At 38.1% G+C, this 19,765-nt stretch overlaps 1 protein-coding gene across 2 annotated transcripts in view; it reads right to left on the reverse strand.

The window, feature by feature from the left end:
- Positions 1-210: 210 nt before the first annotated feature.
- Positions 211-19,765, reverse strand: part of TIPARP (TCDD inducible poly(ADP-ribose) polymerase) — a 28,846-nt gene continuing 9,291 nt past the window's right edge. For both annotated transcript variants that reach the window (XM_082840345.1, XM_082840346.1), the window contains exons 3-6: positions 9,932-10,100; positions 8,124-8,284; positions 2,959-3,237; positions 211-2,274 (exon numbers count right to left, since the gene is read on the reverse strand). In XM_082840345.1, coding sequence (XP_082696471.1) covers positions 1,827-2,274; positions 2,959-3,237; positions 8,124-8,284; positions 9,932-10,100 — 1,057 coding nt within the window. In that variant the 3' untranslated portion in view covers positions 211-1,826. The remainder of the gene's footprint in view (positions 2,275-2,958; positions 3,238-8,123; positions 8,285-9,931; positions 10,101-19,765) is intronic.

Consider the following 19,765-nt stretch of genomic DNA (forward strand, 5'->3'; position numbering starts at 1 on the left):
ATGTATTTTTTGCTGATTATCAGAGCACAAGTGTTTAGGCAGCAGTTTCTGGTTAGGTCTGTTCATTCAGTCATTCAATCACACATCCATTCAAGCAACCGACCAGCATTTACAGATCACCCACTACGTGTTGAACGCAGCTGTCTTAAATGGAACCAAAACCACAAGAAAAAGTTTTAAAGAATTACCAGAACTTTTATTTTTGCTCAGTTTTATTAGAAAAATAAATATGTCATAAAGCTTTTTTTTTTCTTTAGGGAGAAAAAAACGGAACAAGTCTCATAAAATCAAATAAGCAACGGTAAGGTATCTTAACTTGAAAAAGATTGGGAATCACTGGTTTACAAGTTACAATTGAATGAAAGGACAACTGTACCAGCCTCAGTTGGCTGCTTCATGCCAATGGCAGCAAACAACAAGATCTACTAGGGCAAAATAAATTACTGTGTGGAAGCCCTGGTAAGTGCTTAAACAGGCCGAGTCACTGAGACATCAGGATAGATAGATCTTGCTTTCAACAACACAGAAGTTCCTGAAGGGTTGTGTGTAAATGAAATAACCACAAACATACTAGGGGAGCTTGGTACCTGAAAGAATTCCGTGGTGAATTCTTTTGTGAACAACCACTACTGCTCTTATAAATCCAGGTCCATTTGCTTTACTTAAGGCGAAGTACACCAAGCTGCTGCCTCTCTGAGCTGAGGCAGTGGCATGTTCACCTAACACTGCTCCTGCTGGGCCAGGGGCACAATTTCCAAGTCTGTGTTTCTGTGAAGTAGTGTAAGATACAGAGTTGGCCAGGGAACCCAGCTGCACCTGGCAGAGCAGGCGGAAGGGTGGGAGCTCCACCTTGAACAATATTTCCATGTCAACAAAGACTTCTTTTGAGGGTCTACTTTGTGCAAAGCACAGTAAAAAACCTGACCAATTCAGTTACAGACGTACTTCCTTTCTTTAAAAACCTTCGGTCAGGGCCTAGGTCTGGAACCCTAAAATAAAGTAATACTTCTAATTCTCCAGACTGGCTTTAACCAAATTAGATACCCAACTCCTTCAAACTGGGGTGGGATGATAATGAAAGAGACTGAGTTTTCCAATGCTGAAGTTTAACACGAGAATCACATTTCAGAGAACTAGTTAATGAAAAATTTTGCTGGTGACAAACTTTTCAAATGGTTCCTTTTTTTTCTTTCTTACTTCCTCTAAACAGAACTCTGAGTTCTCGGGTAAACTCTGCAGAACAGTTAAAGTCATTGATGTTCTCTGGTTGGGTGACATATTTCAGTCCTGCTGATAGAAATAGAAATTTCTTTCCACCCACCAGAATGTCATGAACTTATCCTACAGCACAGCAGTGATGCTTCGCACAGGGATTAAATATGGTAGTACTAGTTCCACTCAGTTTTAATCTTTGTAAATAAACAGAATCCTCACTTTGCTCACAGCCTCCGTTTCATTTGGCCAAACTTCTACCAGGCTTAAGCCACATGTAATTAGTTAGGCTGTTCAGTTTCTTTATAAAAAATGCTTCCAATAACACTGCTGCCTATATGTACAGGTGTGAATGAAAAGAGTATGCAATCTGTAGTCTTTTCCACACTGAGTACACTAACAACAATTAGTAAATAATTAAAGAATAAGTGGTCATTTTAAAACTTGTGTTTTTCCTTAAAAAAAAAATTTCACTTTCTAGCAACTTAAAAAAAATGGGTCTTAAAAGTGCCCTATTAATGTCAATGCTGTTCCCCACTCTGGCCCACCCATCCAAAACCTGCTACAAATGCTGGATTGAGTTTATACAAATAATTTATCAGTACCAAGATTTTTCAAATGGAAACAGTGTTACTGACTTCTTCATACTGGATAACAAAATAAGGGTAACTCTGGTCATCATTGAAGATGACAAAAATCTGAGGCTCAAAGAAATTATCCACACAAGAGTCATACAGGTCACTGGTGACACTTCCGGGATTCACGGGAGGGGGCCTTCTCATGCCATGGCTGCCCATCGTGTATCTGCCAGTTAGCACTTTAGCCAGAAACATGAAATGGACTCCTTTGGAGGACTTCTTAGAAAAGTTATGCGAGTAGCTTGCCTTCTTTGCAAAATAACTGCCTTGTCCAAACATTGTAGCATGCTTTCCACAGACTCGAGGGTCAAAGTTGTGCTTGCAGATTCCATCTACCACATCCTGGGATGTTCCATGAAATAAATGTCTCTCATTTATTATTCTGTCACGGCCAAACATTTTCCTGTTCATATACTCCTTTTTCCTAAGGCAAAGAGTGGACAGGGAATTCAGAAAAATGAGTAGATCAGTTTAATAGGCATGATGTAGTCATAAACTTCTTTTTATGGTTTCAATGGGGAGGAAATGTTAAAGTAGCTACCAAGGGCAAAATCTAATCAAAGATCATACTAAAAGTTTAAACTTATCTTTTCCACTGCAGACAAGAAAAGCCCTTTCCCTTTTTTCTCCATCAACCATTTGTTCACCTGCTCTCTCGTCCATTTCAAATCTAGTTCTCACGTCTTCTCAGGGTGACTTCCTTATCTAATTCCACCAACCTGAGAGTCTCTTAATTCTGAGGTTCCTCAAATCTACATGTATCCCCTCTGAATTACATTAATTTGTTGCTGACTTGAGAGGCAGCATAGTAAAGTGATTAAAAACAAGGCCTCTGGTGCTAGACTGCCTGGGTTCAAATTCCAGCACTGTATCATATTAGCTGTATGACCTGTGGCAAGTTACCAAACTTTTCTGTGACTCAGTTTCCTTTCTGTAAAATGCAGATTGTAATAATCTTTCTTGTAGGTCTGTTATGAGAATTATATGTGAGTTAAAATATGTGAACAAATATGACATTAAGTTCTATGCAAGTCTCTACTATTATGTTCTGCATTTGTCATTAGCTACATCAAGAAAAGCTCTCAAACTTTTCATACTGCTGACTCACCTTTTATATTTCTCCCAAAGAAACTGGTTTTGGACTCTCAGTATTTGCAAAATTCTATATTTAAACTCAGGCACAGTCTTGTGAAAAAGATTATAAATGATTCGATAACTTTTGTCCTCTGCAGAAACAGGCACTTGGATGAAGTCCTGAGATGGATGCATATACACCCAAGTTTCAGGGTAAAAGTTTGCTGAGGTGACCCCATCTGGGCAGATGATTTGTGATGATGAGGTTGCTTCAAGAGGTGGAGGTGCCTGTGTGGGAACACCACCAAGTGTCCTAGAAGGGAGAGGGAGAACGTCAATGTACAACCTCAGCAGTAAGGTGCTCTACATCAAAACCTCCATCTCACATACAGTGCTCTACAGCAGTATCTAATATTATAATTTGAATAGCTTCAATGCTTGTTTAAAAAAACGACATAGAAAATGCTATCAACTAAAGAAAAAAAAACCTTAGAGCTAACACTGCCTGTATAGAGATAACCTATTATTAGCTTCCCCTGGCCTCCTCCTTGTGGAGAAAACTCTGGAATGTACTGCTGCAAGGCAAGCAAGCAAGTACCAATTTATAAATATCTTTACTTTCTGAATCCTGGATTCCTCTTTTGCCTATATAGTTATGCTCCGTCTCAAGGGAGGAACAATTTATATACGTTCCTCAAACTTTGCTGTACTAAGCACAAAACGTATCATTGCTAGAGGTTGTGTACATGGGGAAGCATAGTGAGTGGAGGCAAAGTGAAGCAGGGCAAGAGGGAGCTTACAGGGAGATGACAGAAAATATTAAAAATAAAAAGCTTATACAAACAAATCATGGAGTAGGCATTGAAAGTTGGCATTTGCTTCAGTTTTAAATATCACATATAACAACAAAACCATCAATACAATTCAAATGTTATAGCTTCAGATGTGCTTAAGATGGAGCTAATTACTTTAAGCCCTAGACACTAGAACATCCTTGAACCTTAAATTCAGGTCTGTTACGTTGAAGGATGAGTTTAGACAAGCAGTTACTTATTCCTGCCTGATTAAATGATTTAAATCATTTTTCTTAGCCATTTTCAAAACAGAGCAAAACGGAAGAAGCAGAGAGGAAGATAATCCTGACCCTGAGACCCAGATTCAGGGCTGGGGTACTACTCCACTCATAAGCATACACTGGTCACGGGGAAGCCTTAAGTCTGCCAAATCATTAGGAAACTGAAATTTTCAAAAGAGCTTTGGGACACAGAGGTTACAACAATAGGTGAACATGCATCTAATCTCCAGGAGGATGTTTACCATCAGCCACCTTACACTAAGCACATACTGTGGACCAGGCACTTCACACCCAGTGTCACTACTTGTCATAACCCCACAAAATGGCTTGGTTATTGGATACTTGGATACTGCTGTAGAGCACTTTTCAAATCAAGAAACTGCCAGCACAGCTAGTAAAGAACAGAGACAGCATATGAACCCAGGCCTATCTAGTTTCTAAGCACATACTCCTTGCATTTCCATATATTTCACAATTCACATGTACATATATTTTCTTCTTCTTTGTCTTCTTTTTTTATCTTTAAACAAGGCTTGAAAGTGATGGATGGATACCAGGATTGCAATTCAGGTCTGCCTGATTCCCACTACCATTGCCACTACCCCACAGCCTTTTGACTTTTAAGAGATGGCTTGCTATAGAGGTACAACCTGCCTCCTCTACCCCCCACCTCTTTCAAGTAGCTGCGCCTATGATTAATGTGCCTCAAAGTCGCTTTGTTAGACAGAGACAGAGTTCTGGGTGAATCCGGGGCTTGCAGAATCCCCCAGGTGCTTTTAAGTTCAGGAGCAGATCTAAAGGGGTGCCGTTTTCCCCAACCTTCATGACAGAGGGCACAACAGTTCTTCTCTTCTGGAGCATTTTCACAAAGCCCTGACAGATTCCTCCAGAGCCTTCCTTCACTGGTACATTTTTTTGAAGAGAGGCCCCTACTGCTTTGATCAGATTCTGATAGGTCTGTAACTCCTTAAAAAGCCATCACCATTCTAGAGTAATGGTAGGAAACACAGACCATAAGCTGCTTATTTTTAGCTGTTCCCTCTATCCCTGCTCTGCAAAGTTCCCAGTATTGTTAGGGGTTGAAGTTACCAACAGAGGTTTCTGGATTGAAGGAGGAAGGTAAGATTCTCCCAACCACTGCCCAAAATAGGTTTTAGGCTGTCACAGCCATACTGAAAACGTGGCACTGACAATGGAAGAGACTGTTCCTTTTCCTTCTGCTAGCACTCCTGCCTAGAAATCAGTTTCACAAAATGAACGCTTCAACTGTCTCCTTTCCTTTTTCAGGGGACTGGGGGGGTCTATTATTTCCTTACACATGCTTGAAGATGAGCCTGTGTAAATAAATCCCATCTATCCTAAGACATTAAATCAGATTTTATGTATTTGGTTAAGCATCCATTCTTACCCATGGATGCTTACTTATAATAAGCCAACATCTTAATTGGGCTAAAACATAAAAATGTATACAGACATCTGTCTGATGGAACTCTACACTCTGGTTGCCATGGGTTAAAAATACATATTCTAAGCTTACAAATGTAGCTTTATTTTCCAAGAATGCTGAGTTTGTATTCAGCTCATGGATATTCCAATGACATACTGCGAGCTTCACACCGTAACCAGCCTTCTTTAGAGAGGCAAAGTCAAAGGCTACGGCACTTGTACTCAAGGGCCTCTGAAGAACAAATTTTCCTAATCCAAGGTCACCTTTTATCATTCTCCTTCCCTCCCCTGGCCATTCTGAAAGACGTTTCCTAACCTAACTTCAGTGATGAAGTAAAAATTAATTTTATCCTTTTTGGGATATCCTCTCAGGCCTTCTCATGACCATGAGGTGATTGCACAGGGCAGATGTCCTTCCAGCTGACATGGACTTCCAAACCTCTAAATCTGATATTTGTGTGCTTATGCAGCCTTAGCTCAAGTATTCTAAGAATATTAAAGAATACGATCCTTTTTATCAGCCCTATTAAAAATCATCAAAGCACAGGAAAAAAATTTTAACTATGAGGAATGTTAGCTAAACTTGATTGTGGTAGCCATTTTACAACACAGACATATATTAAGTCATTACGCTGTACATTTTCAACTTATACAGTGTTTTATGTCAATTATATATCAATAAAACTGGAAGGGGAAAAAAAGCAGGGAAACCCTCGTTTAAAAAGAGCCAAGCTTTTGCCGTAATTCATGAACTAAGCCCCTGCCTCACCCTCCACCTCCCTACTCCAGCATTCCCAATTCTTAGGCATCTCTGGTTCCCTGATAATTGTGGCCTTTTTGACACCTATGTTTTTCTTTGACCCTTTGTGTTTGCTAACACTTAAAAACAAAACTTTCTTCCTGGCTAAGATCACAGTCTCTCTAGAAATCTACTTCTGAAATCTGCTTTTTGGAATTAGTCTCCCTCCTCTTTCTGCCCTCTAGGCCAGCCCCAGACTCTAGGACCAACAGGAACTGAAGGCTGCATTTACCCATTCCACCCTGGTGAACTTGCTGCTTCTCTGCTCTTTGCCTCTTGAAATGTCTGCACTATCTCTTTGACTTGCTAAGCTCCTACTTTATACCTGATGATCACTGTTCCAGATAAGAAGACTAAACTAGGAAGTTTTAAAAAGAAAAGAGTGACTTTCTTTGTTCTCTTGTAAGCCTATGTTATAAATAGGAAGGCTATATCTGTGGCATTAATTCTACTACTGCTCATATTATTTTTACAGTTCATACTTTTACAAAACAAGCCTAAGCTTAAAAAAAGGTGGGGGGAAGAGGGTATTCCTTAATTACTTAAGATGGAAACAAATCAACTTTCACTATTCTGTAAAACTCCCCCAACAATGCAGCACTTGAATGAGCATTCTTCCTCTCTCACAGAAGCTGCATCTCGCTTGATTGGCTCAGCATGCCAAGCTGCCGGTCTCACTAATGAGTTCTACTATCTCACTAGGAGGACAATATGTTCCTAACTACTGGACGCTGACACTATCTCCAGCTGTGCTAGTGAAATGGCATTTTTATTAGTTTCTAATAATAATAAAAAAAACACCTTACACTTGAACTAAGAAGAAAGCACATATTTACCTCAAGTCGATATATATATTTCTAAAATCTGCCTTATTAACAAATTGTTTTTGGGTACCTAGCATTTCAGGGATTTTTGTTTATATTTTGTTTTTAATGTTCCCGTTGCAATCTCAGAATTAGAATCATTAACACTCTGCCATAATGATCTGGGAAAAACACACTTTGGCCTTGGAATAAAAAACTACTAGTAAGAATACAAAAGAAGATTTTTACCTCAAAGATCAGCAGAAGAGACCAACCAATATCACCCTAGACCTCCCCAGTTCATAAAACCAAGTAAACCTAGTAGCATTTTAAAAGTCAAGCTCTAAATATGGTGTATCTGACTAGAGTAGATAATGATTTCCCTAGAGATACGACCTTTCAGACATGGCCTTGCTAATGGTAATGTGCCCCAGCTTTTGGGACCTATGGAGATGTGCCACTGGGCTCTCTGGAGAGGGAAAAGAAAAATGGCACTTGGGAAAATGGAAGGAGAGCTCACCTATAATTCAGAAGGATGAGTTCTGTCTTGACCTAAAAGTATGACAGGTAATTTTAGTGCATATTATAGGAAGATGGGGCTTATTGAGCAAATGAGAATGCAAATTATTTGAAAAGGTGAATTCTTCCCATGCAAATTCACTCAAGGAAGAAGAATGGAGAACACCACCTTGAGGGACTCTCTCTCTACTTGCCAAGGCAGTTTACCTGGGCTGGGAAACAGTCCCATAACATGGAACGGTATCTCAATCTTCCATGAAGGAGGCAAATGCAAACTCTGCCTTATTCCAGATACGGTATAAGTACTTTTAGCTGTGGAAAAATGTTAACTCTGCTTTTCAGTTCAAAAAATTCAATAGGATACTCACTCTTTTAGTGTTGGGTTTTAACTGCAGCTTATCTGAACTACATTTTTTGAAGAATTAAATCTAAAGATAACTCAGAATTTTATATTCTAGAGGTAATAAGTTAGTCTTTTACAGTCTTTTTCTCTTTGGCATTAAGTGTACATTTACATAAAATGGAAGCAAAGATGAGACTTCCTGCTGGACACTTACTGTAAATATGGAAGCAGTATAAAACAGGAACGGAAGAGGGGTCTCCTTTTTATTTCTCTCCTGAAGAATGAGTTGTGAAGAATGTAGTGGTTGTTCCACATCATAAATCGGACCTCTTTCAAACCCCGAGAGTTGGCTTCTTCAATCAATCGAATAACAGACTATGGAGCAGAAAACAGAAGGTAAAGAAAAAAAAAGCAAGTTAAAAAAGCAATAAATGGTAAATAGTCACTATAAAATATGAAAAATGTTAATGTAACTAAAAGTAAAAATAGTTAACTTTGCTATTAACATCAGAAGTGTTTCAATAAAGTACAGTGAGTCAAATTACCTCCTGTTACACGTAGGAATTTTATTTTCTTTAAAGATGCAGAATAGAAAAATGCTTCCTGTTCACAACATGGATTTCCACCTTATGAAACATGTGAAGGATTAGTCTATTCTATTTTGAGGCTATAAGAATGTCCTGGAGATTTTTTTTTTAATATTTCTTAAGGGATTTTCAGAACAGGATTAAAGATAGTAGTATATACAGTTCAAATAAACCAATTAAGTTCCAAACCCAAGAAACCTCTCTGAGGAAAAACACAGGGACAGTCCAACTATTCTGAGGACACATTTTAAACAGCCTCTTATTCTCTTTGAAAGGTATTAGATCCTAGTGACTACTTAAGAGACAGAAATTTTAACTCAATATTGTGTTTTATACTAATTAACATACTAGGTCATTTTCTTTTGCTATTGCCTTAAAAGAAAACCTAAGGTAGATAAGTCAATTCTCCCTTTTTGTAATACTGGAAATGAACTTAATCAAATTGAAGAAGTCAGATCTTTGGAATGTGAAATTAATCTTTAAGTCCATTTCAGGGCATTTAAATGTGACTCAGAATTCTCACAGGCAAAATAAACCACCATCATTTTAAAACCTCGCTTTGTGATGGATGAACTGTTCTTACCATCTCAGACTAAGGATGTGTGTGCACATGTGATAGAATTTTAAATGACTGATTTGCCTGACCACAGTTCAGTAAACATTTTCAAGTACTTCTTCCAGGGGCTTAAGGGTGATTGTTTCCCCCTAGACTTCTAAACTGCTAATAGTGTAACACATGATCCAACCACCAAGGAGCCAGATATAGCCAAAAGTTACACCAGTGCTCATCTCATTAAAATTACTCCAAAGGTGGCACTGAGTCTGAGTACTTACCACATTTAATACTTGGCTCCTATAGTATAAGATACTGGGAAGGACTTCCCTGGTGGCGCAGTGGTTGAGAATCTGCCTGCTAATGCAGGGGACACGGGTTCGAGCCCTGGTCTGGGAAGATCCCACATGCCGCGGAGCAACTAGGCCCGTGAGCCATGGCCGCTGAGCCTGCGCGTCCACAGCCTGTGCTCCGCAACAAGAGAGGCCACAACAGCGAGAGGCCCGCGCATCGCGATGAAGAGTAGCCCCCGCTTGCCTCAACTAGAGAAAGCCCTCGCACAGAAACGAAGACCCAACACAGCAAAAATAAATAAATTAATTAATAAACTCCTACCCCCTACATCTAAAAAAAAAGAAAGAAAGAAAAGATACTCGGAAAAGCATTTTCTGATAATAGTGGTATTCTATTTATGGGTTACAGATTAATGGAAAGAAATATATTTTCAGAAAAATCAAGAGAGAATAGCGTTACTCATATCAACAAGACTCAATTTTACATCCATAAGTTCTTTGATCTGTGGTTCTGTCTAGTCATCGTTGAGAAGGAACAGTGAAAGACAAAAATTTAAACGCACTTTTGGAAAAAAGAACCTGTAAATACCTCAGGATACTCTCTCCATCCAAAGTGGTCCCTACAGAAGAACTTCCAGACTGTGTGGTAAATAGAGTTGACATTGCTAGAGGGTGGTGTGGACAGCCTTCGTAGTTGGTCAAATTCAGTTGTTTCATACACATTCATGGCGTTCAAGTCTGCCCAAAATTCTTGTCCTCTAAAAAGACCCAAGAAAAAAAATGAACTGTTAATAAATAATGGAAATATCTAAACATCTCATGTGATATTACAAATATCTAGTATAGCATACTGTAGAATTTTCAAAGCTTGTCTTGTTTGGAGTAAAAGGACATCATTCCTGGTTTTTTCCCCATTTCGTATATGCCTTAAGACCAAAACGTGCAAGCCATGGAGTAGGGATTGATTCTATCCCTTAACATCACTGGCCTAAACCAATCAACACAGTCCCACCCTCCCTACCACAGTGGGATGAGCCAAACCTGGTCTCAACCAATCAGGGAGTAAGCTCTAAGATGAAGCTGCCACAGAAAGCAGACAGAGAAACGAACTTCTCTTTTTCAAGAGGCATCAGTTTACGTAAGTCAACATAGGAATACACAATATTGTCTGATGAAAGACAGGAAAAATAAAATGACCCCAGATGAGGCAAGTACTGCTAATCTACCTACCCAACATTAATATTGTCCTTTATCCTGTGGGTAGAAAAAACAGTTGACGAAACATGAGAAAAAATAGTTTGGATTACTGTAAAGTTCAGCTATGAGAATAGTTTCGTCATTCTGTTATCTGGTCTGCTGCTGCTTAATAAGCACTTTACGTGTGTGTGTGTGTGTGTGTGTGTGTGTGTGTGTGTGTGTGTGTGTGTGTGTGTGTGTGTGTGTGTGTGTGTAGGTCCTGCTATATAAATCAGAATCACTTAAAAAATTATAAAGGGTGGTCTAAAAAACGTGTTCCTTTTTTAATGGAACTTCATCTAGTGTTTGAAACATCTAAACCGTTAATGGCAAAATGTTCATTTTATTTTTCTCTCTCTTCATGTATATTTCAAAATTCCCCTAAGAAGACATAAAATAATAACATCACAGATATAAGCAGAGTGACTAAGCTTCCAAATACATTCTTCAACCACAGATTTCTAAATGACTGTCTATAACACACATCCAAATACTCCAGATCCAGTGGCACTCAGAACTGGCTCAGGTGAAATCCAGGTGTTTGGACAGATATTCCCAGTAATTAACATATTTCCTTTCAGTAAATCAAGATTTTGAAAAAGGTATTAATTTTGATCTATGGGTTTTGTTGGTTAGTATGATGCTCCAGACTGCTCTTCGAACATTTGTTTCAAGGACTGTTAATAAGTATTCTAGGCAAAAAGCATTCTGTGGTCAAAAGTTTGAAAAACTTGGTTACACAAAGTTAAACGATTTACTTACTGCAGCCACTCCTCAGTCCCTTTAATATGCTAAGGTAGATATATTGAAGTACCATGATGAGGGCTAGAAGGTACTCTTCTAAACCTATGACAGTGCTCTGTCCCTTTTACCCATGAAGACCTATTAACATCTCTCACTAAACACCCTGGCAAATATGAGGAAAGAAAATATTTCCCACCCTCCACCCCAATGTTCACAATTTGTGAATCAGGTTCTATTTGAAAAAAGAAAAAAAAAGTCATATACCAACTGATGGTGCCATGGAGCACATAACTTGTAAAAAGCAGTATGTTCCTTAAAAAATTCCTAAAAAGCTTCCCCAAACCCTAATTTCTTGCTTAATTTCAAGTTAGGATTAGGATACCTAATTTCAACCTAACTAGTAGGATGTAGTCTTAAATGGAACATACAATTTTAAGTGTGAAATGGGAAGAAGACAATAAAATGTAGTTTACATCACATTTGAACACTACTTTGTTTAAAATTATTTATGGTCAAAAGGAATACTTAATCCAAAATTTTAAAAAACATTTCTGGGAAATTCTTCAAAAAAGAAAAACACTGAAAACTGGAACCCCTATATCTAAATTAAATTTCACAACAAGTTGCTTTAAACAATTTTTCCTTAACTTTAGGAGAATCTGATGTTATCACTGAGTGGAGAGATATTAACCTCCTTCTCCCTGTTAAGATCATTTCCAGTTTCTAAACAGATTTTCCTATTTTAAGTTTATTTCCCAGTAACTGTTCCCAATTATGAGTTAATAAATTCTCAGTATTTTCTTTATGGAGTTCTTAGAAGAGCAGTCATTATGTTAATAACATACATTATAATATAAACAGCCAATGCTTTTTGCTATTAAAGTATCAGATTTTATTCTGGACATCTCTCTAGCAATTTCTGTTTACTCCTGTATTATTGAGACTTCATAGATAATGATCTGCATGAGAAAGATATCTAAAACTGCAGCTTTTGCTACGTTCTCTGTGTACTTCAGTCCTTTGGGCATTATGAAATTTTTATGACAAATCCTAATTTACTACAATCAACTGTTCTGTGGATTGATGTATCAAAGTACTGTTTTAGCTCTATTTGATTTTCAATATGCTTTAGTAGACTTGACAGAGACGAAACAACAAATCTGAAAAACATTATCTTTTTATAAGATTAATTTTACCACCTGTTCTCCCTTAAACAGGGAATCCTTAAAAAATCCAACACCGGGATTTCCCTGGTGGTGCAGTGGTTAAAGAATCCGCCTGCCAATGCAGGGGACATGGGTTCGAGCCCTGGTCCGGGAAGATCCGACAGCCATGAAGCAACTAAGCCCGTGCACCACAATTACTGAGCCTGCACTCTAGAGCCCGTGAGCCACAACTACTGAAGCCCATGTGCCACAACTACTGAAGCCCGCGCGCCTAGAGCCCGTGCTCCGCAACAAGAGAAGCCACCGCAGTGAGAAGCCTGCACACTGCAAAGAAAAGTAGCCCCCGCTTGCCGCGACTAGAGAAAGCCTGTGTGCAGCAATAAAGACCCAATGCAGCCCAAAAAAAAAAAACACAAAACAAAAACAAAGCCAAGAGTTTTTATTCTCCTCAATGTGCATCAGTGTAAAATTCATGCAACACGAATGCCAAATGTTCAACATTTACCACTCTTATCAAGCCATTGTTTCATGTTACCAGAAAGCAGTTATGAGTCGTGTGTGTGGAAATGGTGATGGTGAGCTGTAAGGCAATACACAAATAATTAAGCAGATGTAGTCCCTGACTTCCAGGGCTTCAAGAGGGAAATAACTAACAAAATCTAAAACCAAAGAAGCAGTACATTTGCCTATCTAAACTCATCGGTGGCAAGTACACTCTAGGAATGAGAGGACAAAGAATGAGAGGACAAAGAATAGAATGAGAGGACAAAGAACAGAATAATGCAGCATTATGGGAGAGGAGATGGCTGCTCCTCCAGGAATGGATAAAGGCCAGGAAAAGTAAGAGGCTTTCCAGTATCAATCCAAGATAGCTTTCTGTAAGAGAAAGAATTTTAGGAATAGTTTAATAGGAAATAATTACCAGTAAGTGAAGGTTGTGTGGAAGAACAAGAAAAAAAGAGTTCTTCCAGTATTTTGCTTGAAGGGTAGGGACAGGGAAGGACAGGAACAGAGAGCTGGAAAAGGAAACCTAAACAAGGGTACATAAGAGATGAGCAAATGTGAACAGGATATATAACAGACACTGTGAGAGATGTCGGGCCATGAGCTAAGGAGGTAAGTCCAGGGTCTCAGAGCCTTAAATAAAGGTTGGAATTTATAGAGTATTGAGCAGATTGTGGTAAAAGGTCAAAGTAGTAAATACAGGATGTGTAAAAACTGAGCAACAGAGACAGTGCTAGGGATGGGGGTGGAGGTGGGGAGGATAGGGCTTCACAAAGGCAAGATGCAATCATCCTGGCAGATGAGAACCCTATCTGACTTAATGGTAGCCCTACTGAGGGATGGCCAGAAAAGAGTGAGTATGGGAGATAGCCACTGCGCAGTAGGATTTAGATTTCGTTAAATATATCATGTGGCTACCATCAATCAATCTGGACTCACCCAAAATATAAGCTTATCATGATGAATTAAAAAAAATATTGTGAACAGATTGCTGATTTTTGTTTTGATGGGAAGAATGAACATGAACTGCTGAAATATTAACAATTCTGTGTCCACATGCTTCACCAACAAACATACCACCACATATACCAATACAAGAATCCAGATACAAAACTAATTAAAAATTCTGAAAAGAACACCCATTCTCATAACTTAGATGCTTTCTAACAGTGGTTTTCTTCCTACTTAAATACCTTGACATACCAACATTTCCAACATATATTATTAACACATAGAGCACCAACACCCACACTAAGTCAGAAAGTCTGCCCCACACACCATCATTTCTTCTATGTATATTTCAAATACTAAAAAGTAAAAAAGGCCTGCGATATAAATAATAGAGCCGTAATGAAAACCAAAACTATTAAAGAATAGTTGCGGAATGAAACAGAAATTAGTCAGGACATGATCTCTTTGCTGGATAAATAGTTCTTGGGACTATGCATTTGGGAGCTCAGGAGAGTGTAACCATTTTAGGCAATTTCTCTATAAATTGTCTGAAACCAAGAAAGAAATGTGACAACTGAAAACAAACGAAAGTAATCTTAAGTAGACACACTGATTAGGCACTGGACTACATGTTGGGATAAGAAGATGAAAAAGGCAAAATACCCAAAGTCAGTGGGGAGAGAGGCAGACAAGCAAACCCTGTGGCACAGTGTGAAATGTGGCACAAAGGTGGTCTGGAACAATCCAGAGGCAGAGGGCCTAACTGTGCTGGGAAAGGGGTCACGCAAGCTGGTCAAGGAAGGTGTCCCAGAATGGATGAAATGGGAACCAAGTTTGGCCAGCCACCAGGCAGACAATGAGAGTCACCACATGCAGAGTGACTGACATGTGTAGAAGCCAACCAAGCGAGGCACAAGAGACCCAGAGTGAGCAGCACATGCAGTTTATGTGGGAGGTCAGGGTGTATGTGTGTGTGAGTGGGATGATAAGAGATAAGACTGGACTGGATAGGCTGGCTGGGGCCAGATAATGAAGAGCTTTGTATGCTAGGTTAAGGAGTTAGGACTTGATTCTGTGGGCAGCAGGAATCACTGGTGGGTTTCAAAAAGGGTCAGAGACTTGCTTTTTTATAAACATCACTCCAACAGTAGTGGTATGGAGGACTGATTTGTTTATTTTTGGTAGAGGACGGTGGGGGAAGGGTGGAGACAGGCCCTTATTTGCTAAATATTTATTAGCATGTTTATTATTAATATTTATTATTCTATGCTTAGCCACCTATAGCTACTAGAACTGCATATAAAGCAAATGATGGTAGAGAACTCAGGAGGTAACAGTGGGGATGATTTGAGAGTATTTAAGAGTTAGATTCTAACTGCATGGAGGGGCTGAAGGGAGTAGAAAGGGTCCAGAATGTGTCCCATGTTTCTGATCTGGATGACTGGATAATGGTGCCATTAAATGAAACAGGAGACACAGGAGACGGAAAACATTTAAGTGGGAAGATGATGCAAATAAGATATAGAACTCAGACTTCAGCAAAGGTCAATTAAGTATAAAGTTTTCTGGACACTACTCTGTACAGTTTTAACCAGGTGGGTTAGACTTCGGAACCTTGGCTTCCTGCCCATAAAAGTTAACTGGTTTCTACAAGGATAAACCTGTGACCTCAAACTAATCAACACCCACCCTCATAGCTGGATTAATCAGACACAATTACTTATTACTATGATGTAAAGTGAAAATGTCTCCCCAAACTAAGGGTCATAATGATAGAAGGATAAAGATCAAATGCAATATGGAGAGTATTTAGGCTCTTCTGCTACAGACTTGAGACAGGCATGACAGATGGGGTATGTTTGCTGCTGCTAAAGAAATTTCACAGGCGCACGAAATATAGCTGGCTTTTGATACCTGGCTTTGATGTTTCCAGGAACTCATTTAGCAATGTTGGAATATCTGGCAGCTTATAGATCCCTTCAAATATGTTACAAGGTGATGAGAATCAAAGCCATGGCATATATAATACCAACATACTTTGTGATAGCAGTGTAGTTATTAAACTTCAGAGGACTATGTACTCTTTCTGTTTTAGAAGCATAGTAACTGTCATTTATTCTGTTACTAATTAAGACTTTTGCTAACACTGACTCGAATAAATAGCACAGAGCTATTTGGGGAGGCAATAAAAATTATCCATAAAATTATCTATCTTTGTATGTTGCCTATATACAAAGCAATATCTTTCAATATGTACCAGAGGTTAAAATTCTCTATTTAACTTCTACACTATGACATTGGGCCCTGGTAACAACTGGGTATTTCCCCTTTGTATCCAGAAGTAGTTGTAGGCACAGACATACCTACAAATCAAAATTGGGAGTTTTTTTTTTTTTAATTATTTTGCATATGGCCCTCAGTACTTATGAGCAGACTAAGAATCAAATGTTGACTCACAACTAAACCTGCCCACCTCTAAGGAGACACTGACCTATTCAAGGCAGGATTACTGAGATTTTAGATCACTCCGTAAAACAATTAACATTAAACCTGGTTCATGGATTTACCTCAGAAGATTTTTGGGTAGGTAAAAATATTCTGTACTTTAAGAGTCAATGAGTTTCTGGGGATCAACTTTCTTAGGGCAAACTTCTGGCTGTGTGTGCTGCTCTCTTGGTCCCTCCTAGGACATCTTCGAAACAGGTGAATGAGAAGGCAGTAAGTTAATGAGTGGATGCTGTGTGGAACCACATTTATTTGTAAACCCCATGTTTGATTTACAAATTGTCAGACATATAATCTGTGGTATTAAAGTGATTCTAGAAGTGAACATAGTGAAATAGAAACAAGAGGATAAGAAATAGGAGAAAAAAGGCAGTGAGGTAGGCTTTCTAAGTGAAAGGATACTTGTTTTTAAGCTTTTATTATTCTATATTCTCCAAAAGCATGTGGGGAACTAAACAAATACGTGTAACAGTTTATTCTCAAAAAATTTTGTACTAAGACACAGCCATCTGAGTACATCTGTTTCCTAAACCCCTAAATATATCATACATTGAAGTCCTCTCTACCCCATACAACCACTTAAAGCAAATTACAATAGCCACCTGAGGAAGAGAACCTACTAGAATACTGTTACGTTGGGCTTTTTTTTTCTATTACAAAACTATCAGTTCAAAGCAAAGAATACAAAAGAACTTTTGAATACAATGTGGATAAGCCTAAAATCTTTCATAAATAAAAATTATGCTTATAAGATCAGAAGATCTCACTGCTATCTATTTATGGAGGCACGGGCTTAAATTTGCACACTGAAGACATCAAAAATGTCATATAGCCTTAACTTTTATCCCAGTTCAGTCACATGTCCTGAGACTACTAGAAGGTAACTTAAGTGAGACATACTTCTCAACCATGGCCTGAAAAGGAAGTGAAACAACTTCTACAAGAACAGCTGGGATAGAAAGCATGCAACAGATTAAAAAGAAATGTATCATGCCTTATACTACCTTAAATTATGCAGTTATTGTTTTTTATGAAGAATAGTAAATATCCCCTTTAAGTGAAATATTTTTAAAACTGAGAGGTTTCTATCAAGAAAGGAGGTTAATTGTCTCAAAGTAGACAATAAAAAATGTCTGCTGTGTTCTCAGCTGATTAATTAAATTTTGTGTATATGAAATTTGACGTTTAAAGTGGGCTGAAATATATTTACTTATAAAACTTTTCTACATAATTATAAAATCAGTTATATGCAAATGCTAAAATTTCTTAAAAATAACTGTTTTCAAATAACTTCAAACAATTTGGAACTCATTTACACATAAATGAAATACTAATTATAATTATCATAAAATATATCCCCTAATAACCCCTAGTAAGATACAATCTATTAGCTTATTTCTGAATTGACTTTTAAAATTATAAACAAATCCTTTTTATTTAAAATTTTGCCGTGTCTTTTTCCCCAATTAGTACAGATAAACTAATTGATAAGTGACCAAATTAAAAATATACTCACTGATGGCTTATCATGAGAACCCAGATATAACTAAGAGGCTCTTAGCATGAGAGACTTAAATGTATACAAACTATATAAAGAATTTATCACTGAGAGTTTTTAAAGCAAATTTCCGAAAGAAAAATAAAAACTTCCTACAGAAAACATATTAAGAGAATTTTTTTTATTGTCTAGGTTTTGTAAACTATGACCACAAAACCTTTCAAAAGGGTCTTAAGTCAGTAACTTTTCCTAGGGGAGAGAGATTCTACAAAGCCAAGTTTCCTTCAATTTTATCGATTAGTTAAGACAGTCTAAATTAATTTTTTAGTAACAAATTAATTGTATCAATAGAAGACTTTACACAAAGTTTTTGATGTGTGGCAGCATTTCTGACAATCCGAACATCAGAAGGCAAGCAAGCAAAGTTCCTCCTGTTTCACATACTCTACCCCCCCCATTCAACGATGTCTTTCTTTTATTACCTCGGAAGGCAAACCTGGTATTTCTCCTGTGCTTATTTTTATTCTCACAATGCCTGGAAATGAAAGAGCGAAGCCAGGTGACAGTCAGAAACCAAAGACCAACCGCAGCAGGAAATTACTTAAAGTATTTTGTGCCATTTGCCCTCCCTATGCCCAGATCAGCTGCAGGAGCTTTGAAGATCACAGGGTGCAGGCAAGATTCTGAAAGCACATGTACTACACTGCAAGCAAAGTTCACCCTGGGACCCCTACCCCTGCCATTCTTCCCTGACTATTCAGTGCTGGTAAAAACCTAGAGCAAAGAAAGTCACACAAACTCTATGGCTATATGTCAAATGAGAGGGACAGTTTAAGAATGTCTTCATCCGAAAAGGAAACAAAAAATTAATGTAATAAAGAGAAATTCCAGTAAATGTGGCTTAAACTAAACATTTTCCAATCTTTATGAGAAGTGCTAAGCTTCAACATAAGACTATTCACAAATTCTTCCTTAAGCTCAGAAGCAATAGCACCAAAACAAAGGATATCTATTTGCATAAGGAATACAAATTTCCCGATCTCTCTCTCAGATAACTTAGTCACGAGGGATTCTAATACACTCCTTACACAACATTTTGTGGCACGCATACTCGCAAATCAATGGTTTCTGTAGAATGTGAAAAGAAACACTTGCTCTAGCATTCCCACTCTCATACATGCTTATCCTTTCATTGTGATGACCATGCAAAGGTTCTTTACTGGTCAAGTGGGTGTTACCAGTAAGTAAACAGCAATAGCAGAGAAAGATGGAGGAGACAGACACATTTTGCGGTGTGGTCACGGCAAATAGGAATGCTCAGTTAACTCCCTTCTATGCTTGTCTTAGCAACAGCGACTGGACAGGTCAGCAAGGAAAATTGGAATTTTCATAATCAGAAGTTTATTAATATAAGCAACTTCTAAAATTTGAGTGCCTGATCACAGAATTAGTCATATTTATTCAGAACAAGACTGCAATACTATCTTTTGCACAAATCGAATATATATCAAACTACCAAGCTAAATAAGTGGAATTTATTTTTACGTAAAATCCTTTATTTTCAAAGATTTCAAAATGTATTTCAGAACCTATCCCTTGTAATTTAAAATCCCCCTATTAACAAGGAATTCATCTACATTAGAAATTTGAGGCTTTCAGTTAATGTGTTGGGGACTGGGCTGGATTACGTTTAACACTTACAGGGATTTTAAATAGAGGCCAGTCTGTGCAGTATGATCCCTGATCCCTAGAAAGCACTGCCATAAATACAAAAATAATATTTGGTTTTGTTAAGGGAGTTCCTTCATATTTAAAAACA

Source organism: Leucopleurus acutus (genome assembly GCF_964270905.1).
Source record: "Leucopleurus acutus genome assembly, chromosome: 5".
NCBI classification, from domain to species: domain Eukaryota; kingdom Metazoa; phylum Chordata; class Mammalia; order Artiodactyla; family Delphinidae; genus Leucopleurus; species Leucopleurus acutus.